The 18,343-nt window shown below is 40.9% G+C and overlaps 1 protein-coding gene across 2 annotated transcripts in view; it reads left to right on the top strand.

Moving 5' to 3' along the window:
- Nucleotides 1-18,343, top strand: part of GPR107 (G protein-coupled receptor 107) — a 39,117-nt gene continuing 20,774 nt past the window's right edge. For both annotated transcript variants that reach the window (XM_089535186.1, XM_089535187.1), the window contains exons 1-8: nt 1-142; nt 9,143-9,262; nt 13,044-13,094; nt 13,562-13,650; nt 14,318-14,415; nt 15,012-15,052; nt 16,030-16,086; nt 17,826-17,933. In XM_089535186.1, coding sequence (XP_089391312.1) covers nt 14-142; nt 9,143-9,262; nt 13,044-13,094; nt 13,562-13,650; nt 14,318-14,415; nt 15,012-15,052; nt 16,030-16,086; nt 17,826-17,933 — 693 coding nt within the window. In that variant the 5' untranslated portion in view covers nt 1-13. The remainder of the gene's footprint in view (nt 143-9,142; nt 9,263-13,043; nt 13,095-13,561; nt 13,651-14,317; nt 14,416-15,011; nt 15,053-16,029; nt 16,087-17,825; nt 17,934-18,343) is intronic.

The raw sequence follows: 18,343 nt of genomic DNA, 5'->3' as shown, positions 1-18,343 counted from the left end.
TGCAGGAATAAACATGGCGTCGTGTGGGAGCAGCAGCGGCGGCGCTGCTTCCTTCCTGCTGCGGACCGAGCTGGCGGCGGCGCTGCTGCTCCTCTTTGCGGGAGGCCCCGCGGAAGGCCGGGTCCACCACCTCGCCCTCAAGGTAGGCCCAAGGGACCAGGGCCAGGCCCTTGCTGGCTCCGCTTCTCCAAAGATGACTTCCCCTTCCGTCTACACTGTAGAAATAATGCGCTTCGATACCGCTTTGATGATATATATATATATACACACACACCCCACTCTGTCCTCTGCCTTCAAGTTGTTTGTGACGCTTAACCATCTTGGCTGAGTGCGAGGGAACCCTGGGAGTTGTATTTTATTGTGGCGACAGAGAAGGCTAAACGTCTCACAAAAACTACAGTTCCCAGAGTTCCTAGCATTGAAAGCCGTCTCAGACTGGGCTCTTTCCGCAGCGTGTTTTGAGCTGTGTCACGTGGATGCCTCTCTGTCCCCCTGGAATGCAGCCTTCCTTGCTTTTCCTGCTGCCCTCCATCTTACAAGAATTGTGTTGTTTCATCATATGCCCAAAGCACCAGAGGTTTTGGCTTCTAGGGACAGTTTGGGCTTGACTTTGAGCTGGACCCATTAACCTGTCTCTTTAGCATCCCATGGCATCCACAGGACTCTCCTCCAACTCCGTTGTCAGTTGCTGTCAGTTGCTCTTTGACTTAAGAGACCTTGTGAACTCGGGGCACTGTGACTTCCTCCTCCATCCATTTGTAATGTCTTCCTCCTCTTTTCCTTCAACCTCCCGCTTTGTCCTTAGCTGCCATCAAGTCAACTCAAGAAGAGACCTCCAAGACACTCTGATACTAAGAGCCCTGCTCAGTTTCTGCAGACTCCGGACTGCCATGGATTTCTTATTGCACCTGTAATGCTGTCTGTTCATTCATTCATTTAGAGCTTTTCTAACCCATCCGTCTCCCAGAGCTGCTTACAAATGGTTAATTAGACATCTCCCAACCCTCAGGCTTACGATCGAAAAAGGACATGGAAGAAAAGGAGAAGGGAATGGCAGTGAGGAAGGGGCCAAGTTCAGTGGTTCTTCTCTCCCTCTGAGGCCAGGCAATGGCAGGGGAATGGAGGAAGGGCCCTTCTGCTCCATGCCTCTGGGCTCAGCATTTCCTGCCCCTTCTCTCCCTTCTGAGGCCAAGACTGTCTTCTTTTTCATTGTCGTTTAATTGAGTCACATTATTTCACGATAATGTCAAAGACCAATAATCTCAGGCTGATCATTTTTGTCTTTTGGGGAGTTCACGCTTGATTTGCTCTCAGACCCATTTATTTTTCTCTTTGGCAGTCCATGATATTCATACAATTCTTCCTCAGCACAACGTTTCAAACGAGTTGATTCTCTTCCTATCAGCTTTTTTCACTACCCAGCTTTTGTACCCATACATAGAAATGGGAAATAGATAGCATGAATGGTCCTGACTTTGGTATTGACTCGTGTATCTTTACATCTATATGCTCTGTGTGGATGTTGGGCAGGGTGGTATGGCCCAGCAAACCCTTTGGTTGGATGAAATTGTAGCCCCAGCCGCATAGCGATTGGCGTTGTAGACTAAACACAGCTGGAAGGTGGCAGGTTGGTGAAGACTTATGCTTCAGATGGTGAACCTTTTCGAGGCTGAGTGCCCAAACTGCAACCCAAAGCCCACTTGTTTATTACAAAGTACCATGTCCCTCTGGCTTTCTAGTAACAAACTCTGGCAAACTCTGTGCTGGGACAATGGCACATGTACCCACAGAGAGGGCTTTGAGTGCCACCTCTGGCACACATGCCATAGGTTCGCCATCACTGCACACAGATAGAGCACTATGGCCTGTTACAGACTGCCAAAATAAAGCTGCTTCGGGTCTCTTTGGAGGTATGCTATTTAAATGATGCCTGGGTCCTAAGAGTCCGGAGGTTGTGCCAAAGCCATACTCCATTCCTAAGCACTGGAGTGCAGCTTTGGTGCAGCTTCCGGATTCTTAGGATGCATGCATCATTTAAACAGCATACCTCCAAAGAGACCTGAAGCAGCTTTATTTTGGCAGTCTGTAACAGGCCTATGACTCCATGTTAACTGTCACTATTGTATCCTATTAAATTGTTGTGTGAGTAGTTAAGTGATGCACTAGAACTGTGGCTGAGAAATCTGAATGCCTGTCTTTAAACTGCAGATGTTAGGATTCCACAGGATGGGACCATGGCAGTGAAAATGATATCACAATGATACATTTCTGTAGTGTGAAAGGACCCCCAAATAGGTTTGATTTTGTACTAACTTATTTCTTTTCTTTTTAATTTTACTGAAACGACAAAGCTCTCCTGTAACTAACATATGGCCCTATATACAGACAGGCCAAAATAAAGCTGCTTCAAGTCACTTTGGAGGTATGGTGTTTCAATGATGCATGCATCCTAAGAGTCTGCAAGCTGCACCAAAGCTGCACTCCAGTCCTTAGGACAGGAGCGTGGCTTTGTTCCGGCTTCTGGACTCTTAGGATGCATGTATCATTTACATAGCATATCTCCAAAGCGACCCGAAGCAGCTTTATTTTGACCTCTCTGTATCAGGCCATGTAAGACAGTAGCTGGGATTCTCAACCCTTCCCCTTTTAAATCCAGAGCCAGATGGCAAATGGTGGCACAAATAGACTTCTTAAGTTACTTGGGGGTTCTGACACAGAATGTGTTGGAATAGCTAGCTGCAGGAAGCACTACACTTTGACTTGGTCAAAGGCAGTCCTCTTTCTGCATATGATGGATATTAAGTCTGATAAGTAGCAAATGTTGCCTGTTGCTACCGGATGACTACTTAAAGATAAGGCTGCTCTAAATGGAAGATGTTAACATTTTAAAACAAAATGGCACACTCCTTTTAGCGGAGTAACTAGCAGCTCCAAACATTTGATTCTGCTTAGCGGCTCTAGAACAGCAAAGCATCAATGTGTGCAACAAAAACAATTAATGCAGATTAATATGACACAGAGAAACCAAGGGAAATGCTTTTAAAAAGCAGACTTTAACAATAACAACAAAAAAGGATGTGGAAACAAAGCATTCTGTAAATCAGTAAGCAACATGGACACAAGCTGAGTCCAATAAGCCCTAAAGCCTTCTTTAAAAGCTAAGCTTAGTCCTGACGCAAGGCAAACAGTGTTGGGAGGGTTGCAAGCCTCCTGGCGCATTTTACAAAGTTGACACAACCATTGCTTAGAAAGCAATTTTGGCTCTATGGACTGTAATATATTATGACTGACTGACTGGCTTTCTCCGAATAGAGTTCCTCCATACTGTCCAAACTTTCACAGATGAAAACTGGGACCTGTGTGGCAACGTGACATCAGAAGTTGAGTAAAGATGGTTGAAGTTATTAATGAGGAAGAATAGATGAGTGAGGGGAGGCTGCAGCAGTTTGCTTTTGCCTGAGCCAACTGGGGAAGAGAGGATTCCACCTCCTCAATTTTCCCTGCTGCTAAGTTAATGGAAACTCAGATTGCAGCAACTACAGTAAAAGCTGAGGACTGTGGGAAGAGGGGAGAGCAAAGTTGGGACATTTTAAAAGCACCAGAAAGGACAGATGATTCATTAGGGCTGTCCTTGCTTAGTCAGGTCCCTTGGAGAATATGGCCCACATAATTTTTTAACATAGGCACACTTGGTAAGCTCCATGTGGGCAGAGTTTCAAGGAGGCACAGGGTAGATGATTTGCCCTTGTGCCAGGCAATTCTGTATTGATATGCATGGTGATTATTCTTTATTCTCATTATAGCATCTTCTCTTAAGCTCCTAGTTAAGATGGGGGCAATAAAAATGTTTGCTTATTCCAGACTCGTAGCTACTGTAAGTTAATTGCTGAATATTTGAATAGGCAATTTCCTCTTGCCTAAGGACTACTGAATTATATTTAAATTCCTTGAAGTGGAAAGCTTCAGCCAAATGTCAGTTTCCTGTTAATTTGCCTACTTCAGACTTGGCTTGCCATTGCTAATTTTTTCCAAGAGAAAAGGGAAGTAGTGACCAAAAGTGCACAGTGAAGATTTATTCTGTACAGTGTTTACTGCAAAGATCAGCATGAAAATCGTTGTTCCACACAGTAACTGGGGCCTTTAAATTTTCCAGCATCAGCCTCCTGCCATCCACTGCTTGATGTCACATTGGCAATATGCAGTGCGAATCTCTTCCATTGCCACAGCATGAGAGATGTTCTGGGTCAGAGTAAAAAGCCTTTTTGTGTGTGACACAGCCATGAGTATTATTCCTTAGAAATGGAGACTTCCCACTTCCATGAGTGAACAGAGTTTCAGAGGTCTCTCTCCTGGATCACTATGCAAGGAACAGATTAACATATACAGACCAGCCTCTTTCTCCCCATTTATAGTTATTATTTTAGCATGCATGTAACTGTTACAAGCAACGACATTGTTTATAGGACTTGGATCGGGTGGGAATCATTCAGTCCTCCAGATATTTGTTGGAGTCCAGCTCCCAGAATCCCTCAACATTGACTAGGGCTGCTGGGATTTGCAGTCAAACAACATCTGGAGTGCTGAATGATTCTCCTTCCTGCCTTAAGGTAACCAGAAGTCTCGTCAATAGAGTTAAAATGACTTTTCATTTTAAAAAACCCTTATTGAAATCGTGCATTACTTAAGGCTAATAGGTAGCTATAAGTCGAGATGCTAGGAGACTTAATAGTGTGTTCGTGTGCCCTAAATGTAATTGACAATAGTGTTTAACATATTCAATTTGTTGTTTATTGTGTGCCTTCAAGTCATTTCTGACTTATAAAAACCCTGAAGTGAACCTTTCAAGTGGCTTTCTGTGCAGGATTTTTTTCAGAGGAGGTTTACTTTGACCTTCCACTGAGGCTGAGAGAGTGTGACTTAACCAGGGTTGCCGAGTGGGTTTACATAGCTGAGTGGGTATTTGAAGCCTTGATTTTTAGTCCAGCACTCTACAGTATGCTGACTCCTTACAATCTGTTTTATCTGTTATGTAAACCACACAAAGAATCTTGTCAGACTTGGTAATGGCTTCTGAAGTTTTACAAATGTTGTTGTTTCAGATAATACACTTGTCCCTCCATATTTGTGGCTTTGACTTTTGCAGATTTAATTATTCACCAATTTTATTAATCTGTTCTCTCTAGGAATCTCTAGGTCCAGTGCAACTCTGTGGTCACCTTTAACCAAAGGTTGCACTGAAGGACCTAGAGATTCCTAAAGAGGACACTCCACTAGGCATTTGTAGCTCCTCCAGCCCAATTCTGTGGTCAGTGTCTGGCAGAGATTCCTAGAGAGGTGTTCTCTCAGGTAAAAACATAATGCATTTGTTATTTGCAATTTTTCCACATTCACAGGGGTCCTGCCCCCTCCCCCCCAACCCCAGTGAATGTGGAGGGACAAGTGTATATCACTCTGACAGTAGTATTAGCTGTTGTAGCTTGGGGAAATAGCAGAAATATGTGGAGTAAAGTTAGGTGTAATATATTATCTTGTTTGCCCCATAGTGAATTTTTTCTTTCATGGTCATAATTATTTTTGTGATAGCTGAAAACAGTTTATAGTGTTTATTTGAATTGCCCAGACATACTTTAATATCATTTTAGAGCAGTCTTCAGTTTTAGACAGAAAGGGCTACAGGCATATTTATGATTAAGTGTAGCTGTTGTTGGACTAGAATGATCTTCATGGATGTTGAACTGCAGTGTTATGCATCCTTCAGTCAGTGGTGCTTTGTTGTTATGTCCTTCGTTTCCCACTTATGGCAACCCTAAGACATCCCTGTGGCAGGATTTTCTTGGCATAGGGAGTTAGTCTTCCTTTAAAGCCTGAGGTCACCCAGCTGGCTTTATTTGAGGTATTTCCCTTTAGAGAACAGGCATGCCTATTAAAAAAATTACATACAGTGATAAGTTGCATCATGGTGTGCTGAACAGCTCATAAAATAGGTACTGCTTGCTTTCTGATAGTTACAGGGTGTACCAACCCCTGTTCATCTGGGGCAACTGTGCAGAACCATGTCTTGAAATCCAAATTGCTTAATTCAAGTATCCTCAGTTACAAAAGTGATTACCCCTCAACTACTGTTTGAAGGGGCCATGTCAGCAACATATACACCATACCATTTCTATAGGCAGATTCTCATATGGCACAACTATCTCCTTTTGTATGTTCTGCAATGACCTGGTAGGTTTTTATGTAACTTAGAAGGAAAGTCTATCTATCTATCTATCTATCTATCTATCTATCTATCTATCTATCATCTATCTATCTAAAGTGTGAAGGAAGGGAGAGCTTCTGAAACTTTTAAGAGTTAGAATTTCAGCAGGTACATTTTGGGAAAATGCCATTTACTGAAACCAGCTCTTCCATTGTTGTGGATTGGAACTATTGGAGACATGGGAGCCTTATTCCTTTCCCCGTTTTTAAAAAATAAAATTATTTAGGGGTTCCACATTTCTGCTTGGCATGTTCACAGTGGTAAGGGTGTCACTATCTCCTGGGGAGCATGAGGAAACTCTGTCCTTTCTCCTACACCTGTGGCACCAAAATTGAGTGGGCGGCATCCCCACAGATGTAAACAATCTGTTGGGATGCTGGGATGTATTTCCTCTAGCTCCAAAGTGGAGTGGGTGGCTATGAAGAGGGGATAGATTGCCCAGCATATAGGCAGTAGGTTTGGTTTGCTTCAGCCTCACCAGCCAGCCCATGCACAGCCCTAAAAGGTAGCAACGACTTTTATTGGCTGGTGTTCATTTCAGGTAATCAAACCAGCAATTTCCCTTGTCTTCCTTTCCTTTGGGTGGCAGTGTGCGTGTGCTTTCCTGACCCTTATATGATGGCACCTGAGCCTGCCAGTGGTTGAGCCTGAAGTGGCAAGGTGTTGATGACTACAACTTCTGGTCTGCCATACAAGATCAACATTCAAAATGGCCTTAGATTAGAAAGCTGGGCCCATACTAACAAAATGAATTTCAACTGGCAGAAATGTAAGGTACTACACTTGGGCAGGAAAAAAATGAAATGCTCAAATATAGGACGGGACACCTGGCATGACAACAGTACATATAAAAGGGATCTAGGAGTCCTAGTAGACCACATGTTGAACATGATCCTATGAGTCAACAGTGTGATTGCAGAGCTAAAAAGTCAATGCGATTCTAGGCTGCACCAATAAAAGCATAGTGTCTAGTTTGAGGGGAGTAATAGGACCACACTATTCTGCTTTGGTGAGGCCTCGCTTAGAATACTATATCCAGTACTGGACACCACAATTCAAAAAGGACATTGACAAGCTGGAGAGTGTCCAGAGAAGGGCGACCAAAATGGTAAAAGGTCTGGAAACTACCAAGCCCTATAAGGCACTACTGCTTTGTGTTGCTCTGTTTTAAGCCAAAAGAACCAGTGGGCCACTGGTTAGGGAGGTGGTTCATATTGTGGTTGCTCAAATAACAAGTAAGGACATGTGCCATTAAGCAAGAACACGGAGTAAGCGCATGTGAGCTGATGCTTGAAAGTATACTTATTTGCCTTGTTTTCGTCTTCATTGCCCAAGTGATTTCCTCTTTGTCTTACCAATTTCCATCATTTGGCTTTGTCTTGTTAAGAACTGATAAAACTCTACAACTGGAAGTGTAAAATGATTAATTGTGTAAATACATTGGGGCCTTGTTATCTGATGGGGTTTGATTCCACGTGGAAGCCAAAATCTACGGATCCTTAAGTCCCGTTAAATACAGTAGCATAGTGAAATGGTGACCCCTATACAAAGTGGCAAAATCAGGGTTTGCTGACATACAGGTTGAGTCTCCCTTATTCAGAATTCCAAAACCCCAAATACTCCAAAATCCAAAATTGTCCACATGGTTGGTTGAGATAATGACACCTTTGCTTTCTGATGGTACAGTGTATGCAAACATTGTTTCATGCACAACATTAAACGTTATGAATAAAATTATCTTCGGTCTATGTTTATATGGTGTATATGAACCATAAATGAATTTCATATTTAGCTTTGTGCGCCGTTTCCAAGATACCATGTTTTGTATATGCCATTATTCCAAAATCCCCCCCCCCCCCAAATCATTCATTGGAGTTAAGTAGGTCTTAGCTAAGACCAAAGGTCTTAGTAGGGCTACTTTCAAGTACAGTAGTTACCGAAGCTCAGTGGTTCTGTTAATATAGCTAACTTTCTGTCCTGACACCCTTAGTCAGGATATCTTGAGTGAGGATTACAATCTGGTGTATATTTAAAATTAATAAGCATTTTATAAACCTTTAAATAAAATGTTAATGAAACATGGTAATGCTTTAGAAATATAAATATGTGGGTGTTCGGAAGCAATGGCAAAATTAATGCCATAACACACGCTGGCCTTTTTGCCAGCCAGCTGGGCAGGCGCTTCTAGCTGGGTGTGGATGAGAAAGTCTCACAGTAATGGACATCTTACGCAAGTCAGATTACCATCTGAATGAACAGTTTCCTATGTTCCTTTGATGGCACACGCAGAGACTTGTGCCTAGCATGGATTCCAGTGTGTATTTTGGTACAGTTGGTTTCATATTTGGGGGGAATTGGGTAGCTTATAAATTAAAATACTGTACAGTTAAAATATGCATAACAATCAACTTTAACATGCAGTTAGGCTATCAACGCAACAACATTTAAAAATAATTTAAAATATACAATTAAAAATAATAAAAAACAGTTTTGCACAAGACACTAAACAGAGTCCTGAGGGATTCCATAGACAAGTGGCTGGAGTCCCATCAGCTTTTAAAACCCAACTTGTTTTTCTCTGAACACAATTCTAGTTCTTTGTAACATGCCCAGAGAATGTATTTATTCATATTATTTATTATTAAAATACTTCTCTCTTGCCCTCTGTAGTGAGATCTCAGGGCAGCATACATATAGATAATACAAACAATTCAAAACAATCCTGATTTTTAAAAATGGTATTTAAATAGGAATGTTGAAAGATGGACTATTGATCCTTGTAAATAACCAGCCTCAAATTTAGCTTGTCTGACTAGCAGCCCTTTGCATTGCATGTGTTTCCTTTTCTTCACTTTCCTACATTTTCTTCTGTTTACTCTCTTCCAGGATGATGTACGGCAGAAGGTCCATCTCAATACCTTTGGCTTTTTCAAGGGAGGTTTCATGAAAGTCAATGTGAGCACCCTCTCAGTAAAGCAGCTTTCAGATGTTGACAAAAACGTCCAGGTAGGCATCTGTTGTACTTCACGCCACATAAAGGAAAACCATAAACCAAGGTTGGGAGCCAGGAGGCCTGTGGGCTGCATGAAGCACCAAACAATCTGGTTGAGAGAGATGTTGCTATTATTCTCCATCTAAGGTGACAATGAGAAGCTTTTAAATAAACAGTTTACCTCTGTATTAGAACTGCCCAGAATTTTGGAAAACCTTGCAAGGTCTCTCATGAAGATGTTCAAAAGATAGAGTTTGGTCTGCCAATCTGAAAAATTAACTCACCCTCTAACACTCGCCAGAGGAAAGATAAAGACGGTTTAATAGAAATTTGGTCCCCATTTCTCTTCTGCGATACGGATTTGACTTCAACAATAAATCAAATGGAGTCTTGGAACAGTCTTTTGACAGTGACTTACATTTGGATAGATATCTGGAGGTAAAAGATGTATAAGACTGTGACAGTTGATTGTATTAATTCAATTAATGGTTGGTGGCAGAAAGTGCATTATTTGTAAATATAGGCCTGTTACAGACTGCGAAAATAAAGCTGCTTCAGGTCTCTTTGGAGGTATGCTATTTAAATGATGCATGCATCCTAAGAATCCGGAAGCTGCACCAAAGCTGCACTCCAGTGCTTAGGAATGGAGTGTGTCTTTGGCGCAACCTCCGGACTCTTAGGACCCATGCATCATTTAAATAGCATACTTCCAAAGAGACCCGAAGCAGCTTTATTTTGGCAGTCTGTAACAGGCCATAGTTAAAATCTGCATAATTTTGTTGAAGGGGACTGGAAGCAACCTTCTAATCCCTTCCTGTTTCATCTGAAATGGCTGGTATGGTCCTTGTAGGGGCCCTGGGGCTGGAAAAATAGCCCCCAGAACTTGCTCACCTTTACCATAAACCTTAGCATAAGTGTTGGACGGTAAGAAAGAGCTCTTGTATTGTTCTTCATCCATGATCATCACAGACAGGCTACCTGATATCTTGGACTGTAATTTCCACCAATCCCTGCCATCATGGCCAGTGGTCAGAGATCATCCGAGCCGTAATCCCCAACCCCCAGAAGGGCATCATATTCTCTGTTCCTTATTTAAAAGAATGTTGGCATTCAAATTGACAAGAAATGGTAAAACATGAACAGGAGGGCTGCATATTGTCCACCTGACTCTGTATTGTCATGCTAATTCTTCACAGAATATTTAGAAAAATTACTGGATTTTCTGTAAAAATTAAAGGAATATCAGTTCTGGTTGTGCGTTGGGAAATGGTTCTGTAAACATTTGAACTGGGCCGGGGGGTAGATGCCTTATATTGCTGGAAATGGGATTTAGCCTGCTTGTTTTGTTTATAAATATGCCATATTAATTTTATATGCTGTGTAAGTATCTCAAAATTTATATGGTTTATAAACATTCAAAAGTGTTCAAATTGAAACAGATGGTTCTGTGATAAAAACTCATCAGAAGTACACTTAGGATTCATCCACATCTTAATTTATGGATTAAATTAACTTAATCCAATTTAACCCCATTTTAACTGCCAGGGCTCAGTGCTACAGGATTTTGGGCTTTCTGGATTGTTGTGGCACCAGAGCTCTTGGACAGAATTCCAAAGCCTTGAGTCATAGCAGTTAAAGTGGTGTCAAACTGGATTATTTTTGCAGTGTAGATGCAGCTTTAGTATGATTTACACCTTAAACAAAGTTTTGCATTTGACTGAGAATTTTTTTTTTGTCACTCATGTTGAGTTTTTGTCCTGTTTGGCTTACTGTAACAACTGTTGTTGTGAGAATACTTGTAAATATTTTATAAAGTGTGAGAATTTAATGGTATCACTTTAGGAGAATAAAATCTACAAACTGTTAGTGCACTGATTTTAGAAAGCTCAAAGAGCCAGGTGCACTTGGCTTGAACACATGCATGTGGGTGGTTTTATATTTGTGCTTCCTAGACAGAGTTCCTGGAAAAGGTAATAGATGCCATTTCAAATACAGCTGTATTCTATCCATAGCAGTTTGATTTGTGGTGTGTGTGTTCATTATAATGCAAATTAATAGCGATGAAAATTTCTTGTAAGTGTTCCACAGTTTGTCTGCCCCCATTACAAGAGGCAAAGCATGGTGTAGAGTTGGCTGATCATTATATTCAGTCTGTCCAGCACTGCCTTCTCTGGGTTTCAAGCAACACTACATTGGTGAAATGCAAATATTACTGAATGGTGTCAGAGTGGTGTGATGGGGGTTCTCAGCAGTTAAACTGAACAGAGTTGGCATTTCTCTCCAGTTTAACAGTGGAGCATATTCACTTGATCTCTGCACACTTACATCCAGTCAAATGCATGGATAAATTGCTTAATATTCACAAACTTCCATTGGAAATCTCTATTGCAGGATTCAGTGGTTTCTAGTCCCAAATAAATGTGGATAAGATGTTAGCTTAAATCTTGAACTGACTGGAAAAAGAAATTGCCTTTTGGACCTTAAAAATCAAGTTTTTAAAAGTCATTAGGAGGAACTTCCTGAGAGTAAGGGCTGTTCGACAGTGGAACAAACTCCCTCAGAGTGTAGTGGAGTCTCCTTCCTTAGAGGTCTTCAAACAGAGGCTGGGTGGCCATCTGTTGGGGATGCTTTGATTGTGATTTCCTGCATGGCAGGGGCTAGACTTCATGACCCTTGCGGTCTCTTCCAACTCTATGATTCTATTTTTAATGTGGTAAAACTGCAGTAAAGTAAGGTGGTGTTTCTAGATATGCATTCTGGTACAGACTGAGTATCCCTTATCTGGAATTCCAAAAACTAAAATACTCCAAAATCGAAAATTGTCCACATGGGTGGCTGAGATAGTGATGCTTTTGCTTTCTAATGGTTCAGTGTGTACAAACTTTGTTTCATGCACAAAATTATTAAAACATGTGTATAAAATTACCACCACACTGTGTGTATAGGGTGTATACGAAACATAAATGAATTTGTGAAGTCGGGCATTTTGTGCCCAAGGTGGTTTATAATGTGTACTGCTACTGGGCACAAAATGCTGTTTGAAAACACTGAAATTCTGGACCATGCCAACCACTATCAGGTCAGAATGCACAGGGAAGCCATTGAAATCCACAAACACTTGAACAACTTCAACAGGAAAGAAGAAACCCTTAAAGTAAATAAAGTTTGGCTACCAGTCCTGAAGAACACCAAAACCAGGACTCAGCAAATGCAAATGAGAAACCATTCAGGGTCAGAGGCTCTCCCAGCAGACAGTGATCCCCAATTAGCAGACACTAATCCTCTTTTGCATATCTTCCTACCCTGAGGCCTGGCCATCAGCAACAGAACAATACACAGATTAACATGGAGATCACCCCTCCCTACCCAGGATCACACACAGTGCGCGCGCGCGCACACACACACACACACTCTTCCAGGTCAGCATTCTCTGGAGATGCCAGCCACAGATGCCAGCGAAACGTCAGGAATAAACTCTTCTAGAACATGGTCACATAGCCCGAAAAACCCACAAAAAACTATAAGTAAATTTAATGTTTAGACTTGGGCCCTATCACCATAATATCTCATGTATATGTGAATATTACAAAATAAATTTAAAAAAACCATTTCAGATAAGGGAGACTCAACCTGTATATGAAATACATAGTTCCCTCCATAAACAGTCAGGGTCAGCCTTTCGCTAATATGTATGATAATCTTATTTGAAACATAAATGTTTTACATTTGATCCCGTTTTAAATGTATTTTGTTGAAGACTTCACATTTCATTGATTCAATCTATTTTCTTTTTAGGTCGGTTTCAGTTTAGATCGAACACGAAATGATGGATTCTCCACTTACCTGGTAAGTAAGTAGGCATTATGGCTTTTCTTTTATGGGCAGCATCAGGAAAATACTGTGTGTTGTGTTAACTGGAAGAGAATGCTGTGTTTAGCTTGTGCTGGATACACACTGATTTGACAGCATATCCAGGGGTAGCTGTGTTGCTCATGTAACAAAGTACAATAACATCCAAAATCCACAAAACAGTGATGCCTTTATTGAGCCAACCAAATGCACAAAATACATGTTTTTAAGTTTCATTTACAAGACAAAAAAAAAAAAAAGATGCTCCTCCTGGATCTTGGGATTTTGAATTTTGGATGTTATTGTGATTTTGACAGCATTCAGTTCCACCTTTTCAATTAATATCTGCTTGTCTCAAAAGTGATGAGCCTGCTGCTTTAAATCTCAAAGGCTGTGGGTTCAAGGGGAGAGAAGAAAGTGAGTATGCAAAACACTTTATATATTTTCTTTCTTTCCTTCCTCAGGATGAACAAATGGATTATTGCATTTTGAATAAAACCCCAGATCATGATGTTTCAGTCACCCTTCTCCTCCTAGATTTTGCAAAGAAGCTGTAAGTAAAAGGTCTACAAAAGCTCATGTTACAATTTCTTTCACACAGTTAGTCTCAAAGGTGTTGCAAGATGCCTTAGCATACTGGTATTCCAGAACAACACAGCTGTGTCTCTGTGGTGCCCTTCTAATAACATGGGAGTTCATGAAGCATATTTGTTTTATCCTGTAGCTTTTATAATGAGGTGTGCTAGGATTTGATTATACCACTATTCAGAAAATTTGTTGGATGTTATGACCAATTCCATATCAGCTTCTTGTTGGAGGATAAGTCTCCAAATGTAACGTTGGCTGTTCATAAATTTCTCTCAGAGGCAAAGAGGATTAGAGCTCTTTGTGTTTTAGATAAAAGCTGATAGTAACTGTTTTATTGTTTTTATTGTACTGTTTATCATTTGGGGTTGTTGTTTTTAATTTTATGCTTGAGTTTCTTATTGGATCTGTTGAACGTAATAATGAGTTCTGATGAGTCTCTGAATGATCTCCCATTGATTTTTGATGAGCCAACTTAAATCTGGCTCTAATCCCATATCACTGTTAATCTCTTACCTTCAAGTATTCCAAAAATCAATTTTATATCTAAAACCCAATCCTGAGTTTCCTATTTGAGAACTGGCATGTTTGATTTTTGTGATAGCAAAGCATATCTTCCTTCCTTTTCTCTACAGTGTGAAGGTCAAAACCAAAGTCAACAAACCTTTGCTTCCTAAAATCATCTTTACTGACCCTCAGGGAGAGGCACAGTCAGCAAGCTCCCATAATGCCGGTAAGTATTCACTATGAAAAAGAAGAATGTGTCATTAACTTAATAGCAGGAATTAATCACTTTCTATGCAAGTCTGCATTTTAGTGGACAAATATCCCAGTAGATTATTTATATCTTTTTGGTACCTTTGTTAGGCCAATAAGGAGGTGCAAAATACTTTATTATAGTTTTACACATCTACTTGCTTCTTCATCAGGCGGAGTTGATATAAAAACAACCATGTAGGGTAAGAAAAGACACAGGTCAGCATCTTGCTTTTGGTATTAGGCTTGATTTGATGCAGGTAAGGATCACACTCCTTCATCACTGTGAGCTCTTCTGGACAAAGACAGTGAAATAAATGCAGTAAAATTTCATCCTTCATAGGTTTTCAGGGGCTGAAAACAAAAATGTAAGCTGCTCTAATAGCTTTTTGGATAGAATTGTCAAGTTGGAAGGGACCCCATATGCAGAACTGTTCCTCTGTACCTGTTACAATGATTGCACTCCACAGTAGGGCTGGGCAGAGCAAACTAGTGTTACAGCACTGAAAAGCACAGAAATCTCCACTTTATTCAAATGTGTGTGATGTCACTTTTTGTATTTTGTTCCTCTAGAGTCTAAGTCAGCACCTGGGCCAAACACAACTGAAGCCCAGGTAAGAGGCAGCCAGCATTGAAAAGCTGTAGAAAGCAAAGGGGAGATGGTGCCATAACCCCATGAGTAAGAATACCATCAGGGGATGTATTAGAATATGTTCATTTTGCTGTTCATGAGATTACTCAACTCTGAGCTGCATGAACAAGATGTTTGTATCGCTTCAGTCCATGAGACATCCATTAGACTTCTGCAAGTACAATGGAAAATCGCCTTACGCAGGGGATCTGTTCCGGACACCACCACCCCCACGTAAGGCGAACTCCGCCTATGCTGGAGCCCCATTCATTTGAATGAGGCTCGTGCACGCGGCGGTGCGTGGGGTGCCACGGGCGTGCACCCCATTCATCTGAATGGGATGCGTCGCCCCGTGCACTCCCCGTGGCTTAAGCGCATACGCTCAAAGCCGCGTGTAGCGCGGGCGCACTGTAGTAACAATTAGCAAGTCAGCAATGCAAGGGCCATAAACCAGTCTTCCCTGTATGGTTCTCAGTTCCTTCCTGCTCAGTCTGCTCCCTTTCAAGTGAAATCAAAGTTCCCCTGTGAACAAGAAAGCAACAGAACTCCCCCAGGGTTCCCTTAGTGGTGGATACACTGCTATGGCATATGCTTTATTGATGGTAAATGATGTATTAGAATCCCATCTCCAGGATATCTCATGATGTATATGCAAATATTCCAAAATCCCAAAAACTCTGAAATACTTCTGGTCCTCAAGCATTTTGGATAAGAGAGACTCAACCTGTGTTCAACTTTTCCAGGCAAAACCCTCTCATTGATTTTGGCATCCCCATGGGCGGAAAGTGGTATATAGATTAGATATTTATTGATATAGATAGATGTCAAAGACAGCTGTGTTGGGCCTACCAAAAGGTTGGATCTGCCATTCAAGCATAGTTGTGGCTGTCTAGTTAACGCCACCCTCCTATGTTAATGAGTTCACAGTTGTTGATGCCTTTGCCTATCATTTGTGTTCAGTTGCCTGCTGAAGGAATTCACCCCATCCAAAGCAAAGACAACGGCTATTCATTCCAGGTGGGTTCTCTTCTTATAAGTTTATGTCTGAAAATAAAGTATGGATTTGCTCTGCCTAAAAGATACCTAAAACACACAGCCTTCTGTCCTGTAGACCTGATAGTCACTATAATCTGCTTTGGAAGATCTTCAAATGCCTTTGCCCTTGAATACTGCATAGGTTGATGTGGGGTCATAGGAGTGATGACAGGGGCCATGATGATGGAACTGGGAGCATTATTGGTGAATACAGGTGTTGCTGATGGGGACGTTTGCGGAGTTTGGGAAAACTGTCTTTTTGGATGGTAGCTCACAAAATGCTGCCAGTAACCAGTGTGTTTGGGTAATTCTGGGAGTTACTGTCCAAAAAAGTCATGTTTCCAAACTCTGACATTTGTGGACTACTTTAGGCAGTTGCTTTACAGAGAGCCATACCATTGCTCCATTGAGCTGTCTCTGCTAGCTAGCAGCAGTACTCCAGACCAAAGTGGAGATGGCATGGATTCAATGTGGGACCTTCACCACACAACTTTATTTCTTTTATGTCAAAATGTGGCAAATTAATGCATTTCAGCCCCTTTCTACTTGTTCTGCTAGTTGGGCTCTGTATGTTTGTCCCAAAGTCCTGCTTAACAGCACCTCTGACCAACAGTATTAACATTTTTAGTATTAAGTGTTAACATTCTTAGCAAGATTTTTCATGAGCCTTCTGGTGCTTCAGCTCAGGCTTTGCTTTTATAGGCTTATTGTTTTTATCACCTTACTGCTTCTTTTTACTCTTTTATTGACTTTGGCTGTGGTGTTTTATTGTCTTTTGTTTGTTTTAGCTTTCTCTTTTATTTGCTCTGTTTTTTGGCGTGGTGTTTGTCCTTAATTTGGGGATTTATTTATATTCTGAACTGCTTTAAAGCAGGACTAAAACCTGCTGCTTTAGGCAGCCATTCCTTTTTACAAAGTATGTTTTGATTCCTTGCCTCTGTTTTTTATTAGCTGCAGTTACCTTTTGTTTTATTACACTAGGGTTCATTAAAAAAATATTGTTTAGTTTTACTGTAAGTTTTACTTACTACTACCAGAAAGGTACTGAGATACCATAAGTACAAACTCTATAATACAAATGCATGGTAGTATTCCAGTAAGATGTTTCTGCTTCTCTTTCCTATAATCCTGCTATATAAATGTTGTTGGTCCAGTTCATATGTGGATGTTGAACCAACTCAACACTTTAAATTTGTCAGGGTGTTTTTGTTGTTGTTTTATGCCATCAAGTTGACTGTCTTATGGCAACCCTATGAATGAGAGACTCCATGTCACCCTGTTATCAACATGGTTGCAAACGCAGGGCCGTGGCTTCATTTTGGATGTTCTCATCATAGGGTTTTCAAAGCAAAACTTTCCAAGACTTGAGTTATCATTACCACTTTCTGCGCAGTGCTAGCTTCTTGAGAGTTAGCTATAGTGCCCCCACCGTGGTCTGTGAAAGATCCTATGCCAGTGTCAAACACACACCCATTATTCCTGCTGCCCAATAGCTGTTTGGCACATTTAGTCTGACTCCTCTGTAAAAACCTGTCAGATGTATGAGAGCCTACCATGAGCTGTGGCCTCTTGCCTTGGAGAAGCATACAATCCCACAATTGTAGAAAGGTACTGCCATGGTGGAAATTCTCAGTTCCACTTGACAAAAGCAACAGCCCTTTGTCAGAAGTGTGATAAAAGGTACTTTAAAGTCATCAACTCTTCCTTCCTTTCTTTCCCAGTTCTACTTCAATGTCAGTTCAGAGGGCCAAGAAGGACTTTATAGTCTCTATTTCCACAAATGTGTCGGGAGGAATGTGCAGAATGAGCAAGTCATCTTCAGCCTTGAAGTGAGTTGCACCTCATTTCCTTTTAATCTGAGAAAGTCCCTCATGGGTTAATTTGTTTTCCTATTCTTTGTTTGTCTTCCATTCATTTTCAACTTAATGTGATTTTATGTGGTTCTTTTGACAAGATTTGTTGAATCAGCACATAGACAAATCCAGTGGATTCACTGGGTGTTTTCTAGTCAGAACTAAAACAAAATTTAGGCCTATTATGTTCATCTCAACATGTTGATTCATCTTAAGTGGCGATGTGGAAAAGTCTGTAATGGGGGGTGTTTGTGGCATTGTTTTTTAATTATTCCTGTCATGCTTTAAAGGATTTGATATTGTTTTAAAGTATTGGTATTCTGACATATTATTTTTCAAGTTGAATTTTAACTTTTTACTTCTAATTTTTAATTCATGTCTATTGT

Source organism: Sceloporus occidentalis, unplaced genomic scaffold (genome assembly GCF_023333645.1).
Source record: "Sceloporus occidentalis isolate IW3139 unplaced genomic scaffold, rSceOcc1.0.p SCAF_8, whole genome shotgun sequence".
Taxonomy (NCBI): Eukaryota; Metazoa; Chordata; class Lepidosauria; order Squamata; family Phrynosomatidae; genus Sceloporus; species Sceloporus occidentalis.
Note: the sequence above shows the minus strand (reverse complement) of the source record. Positions and strands in the feature narration are given on the sequence as shown.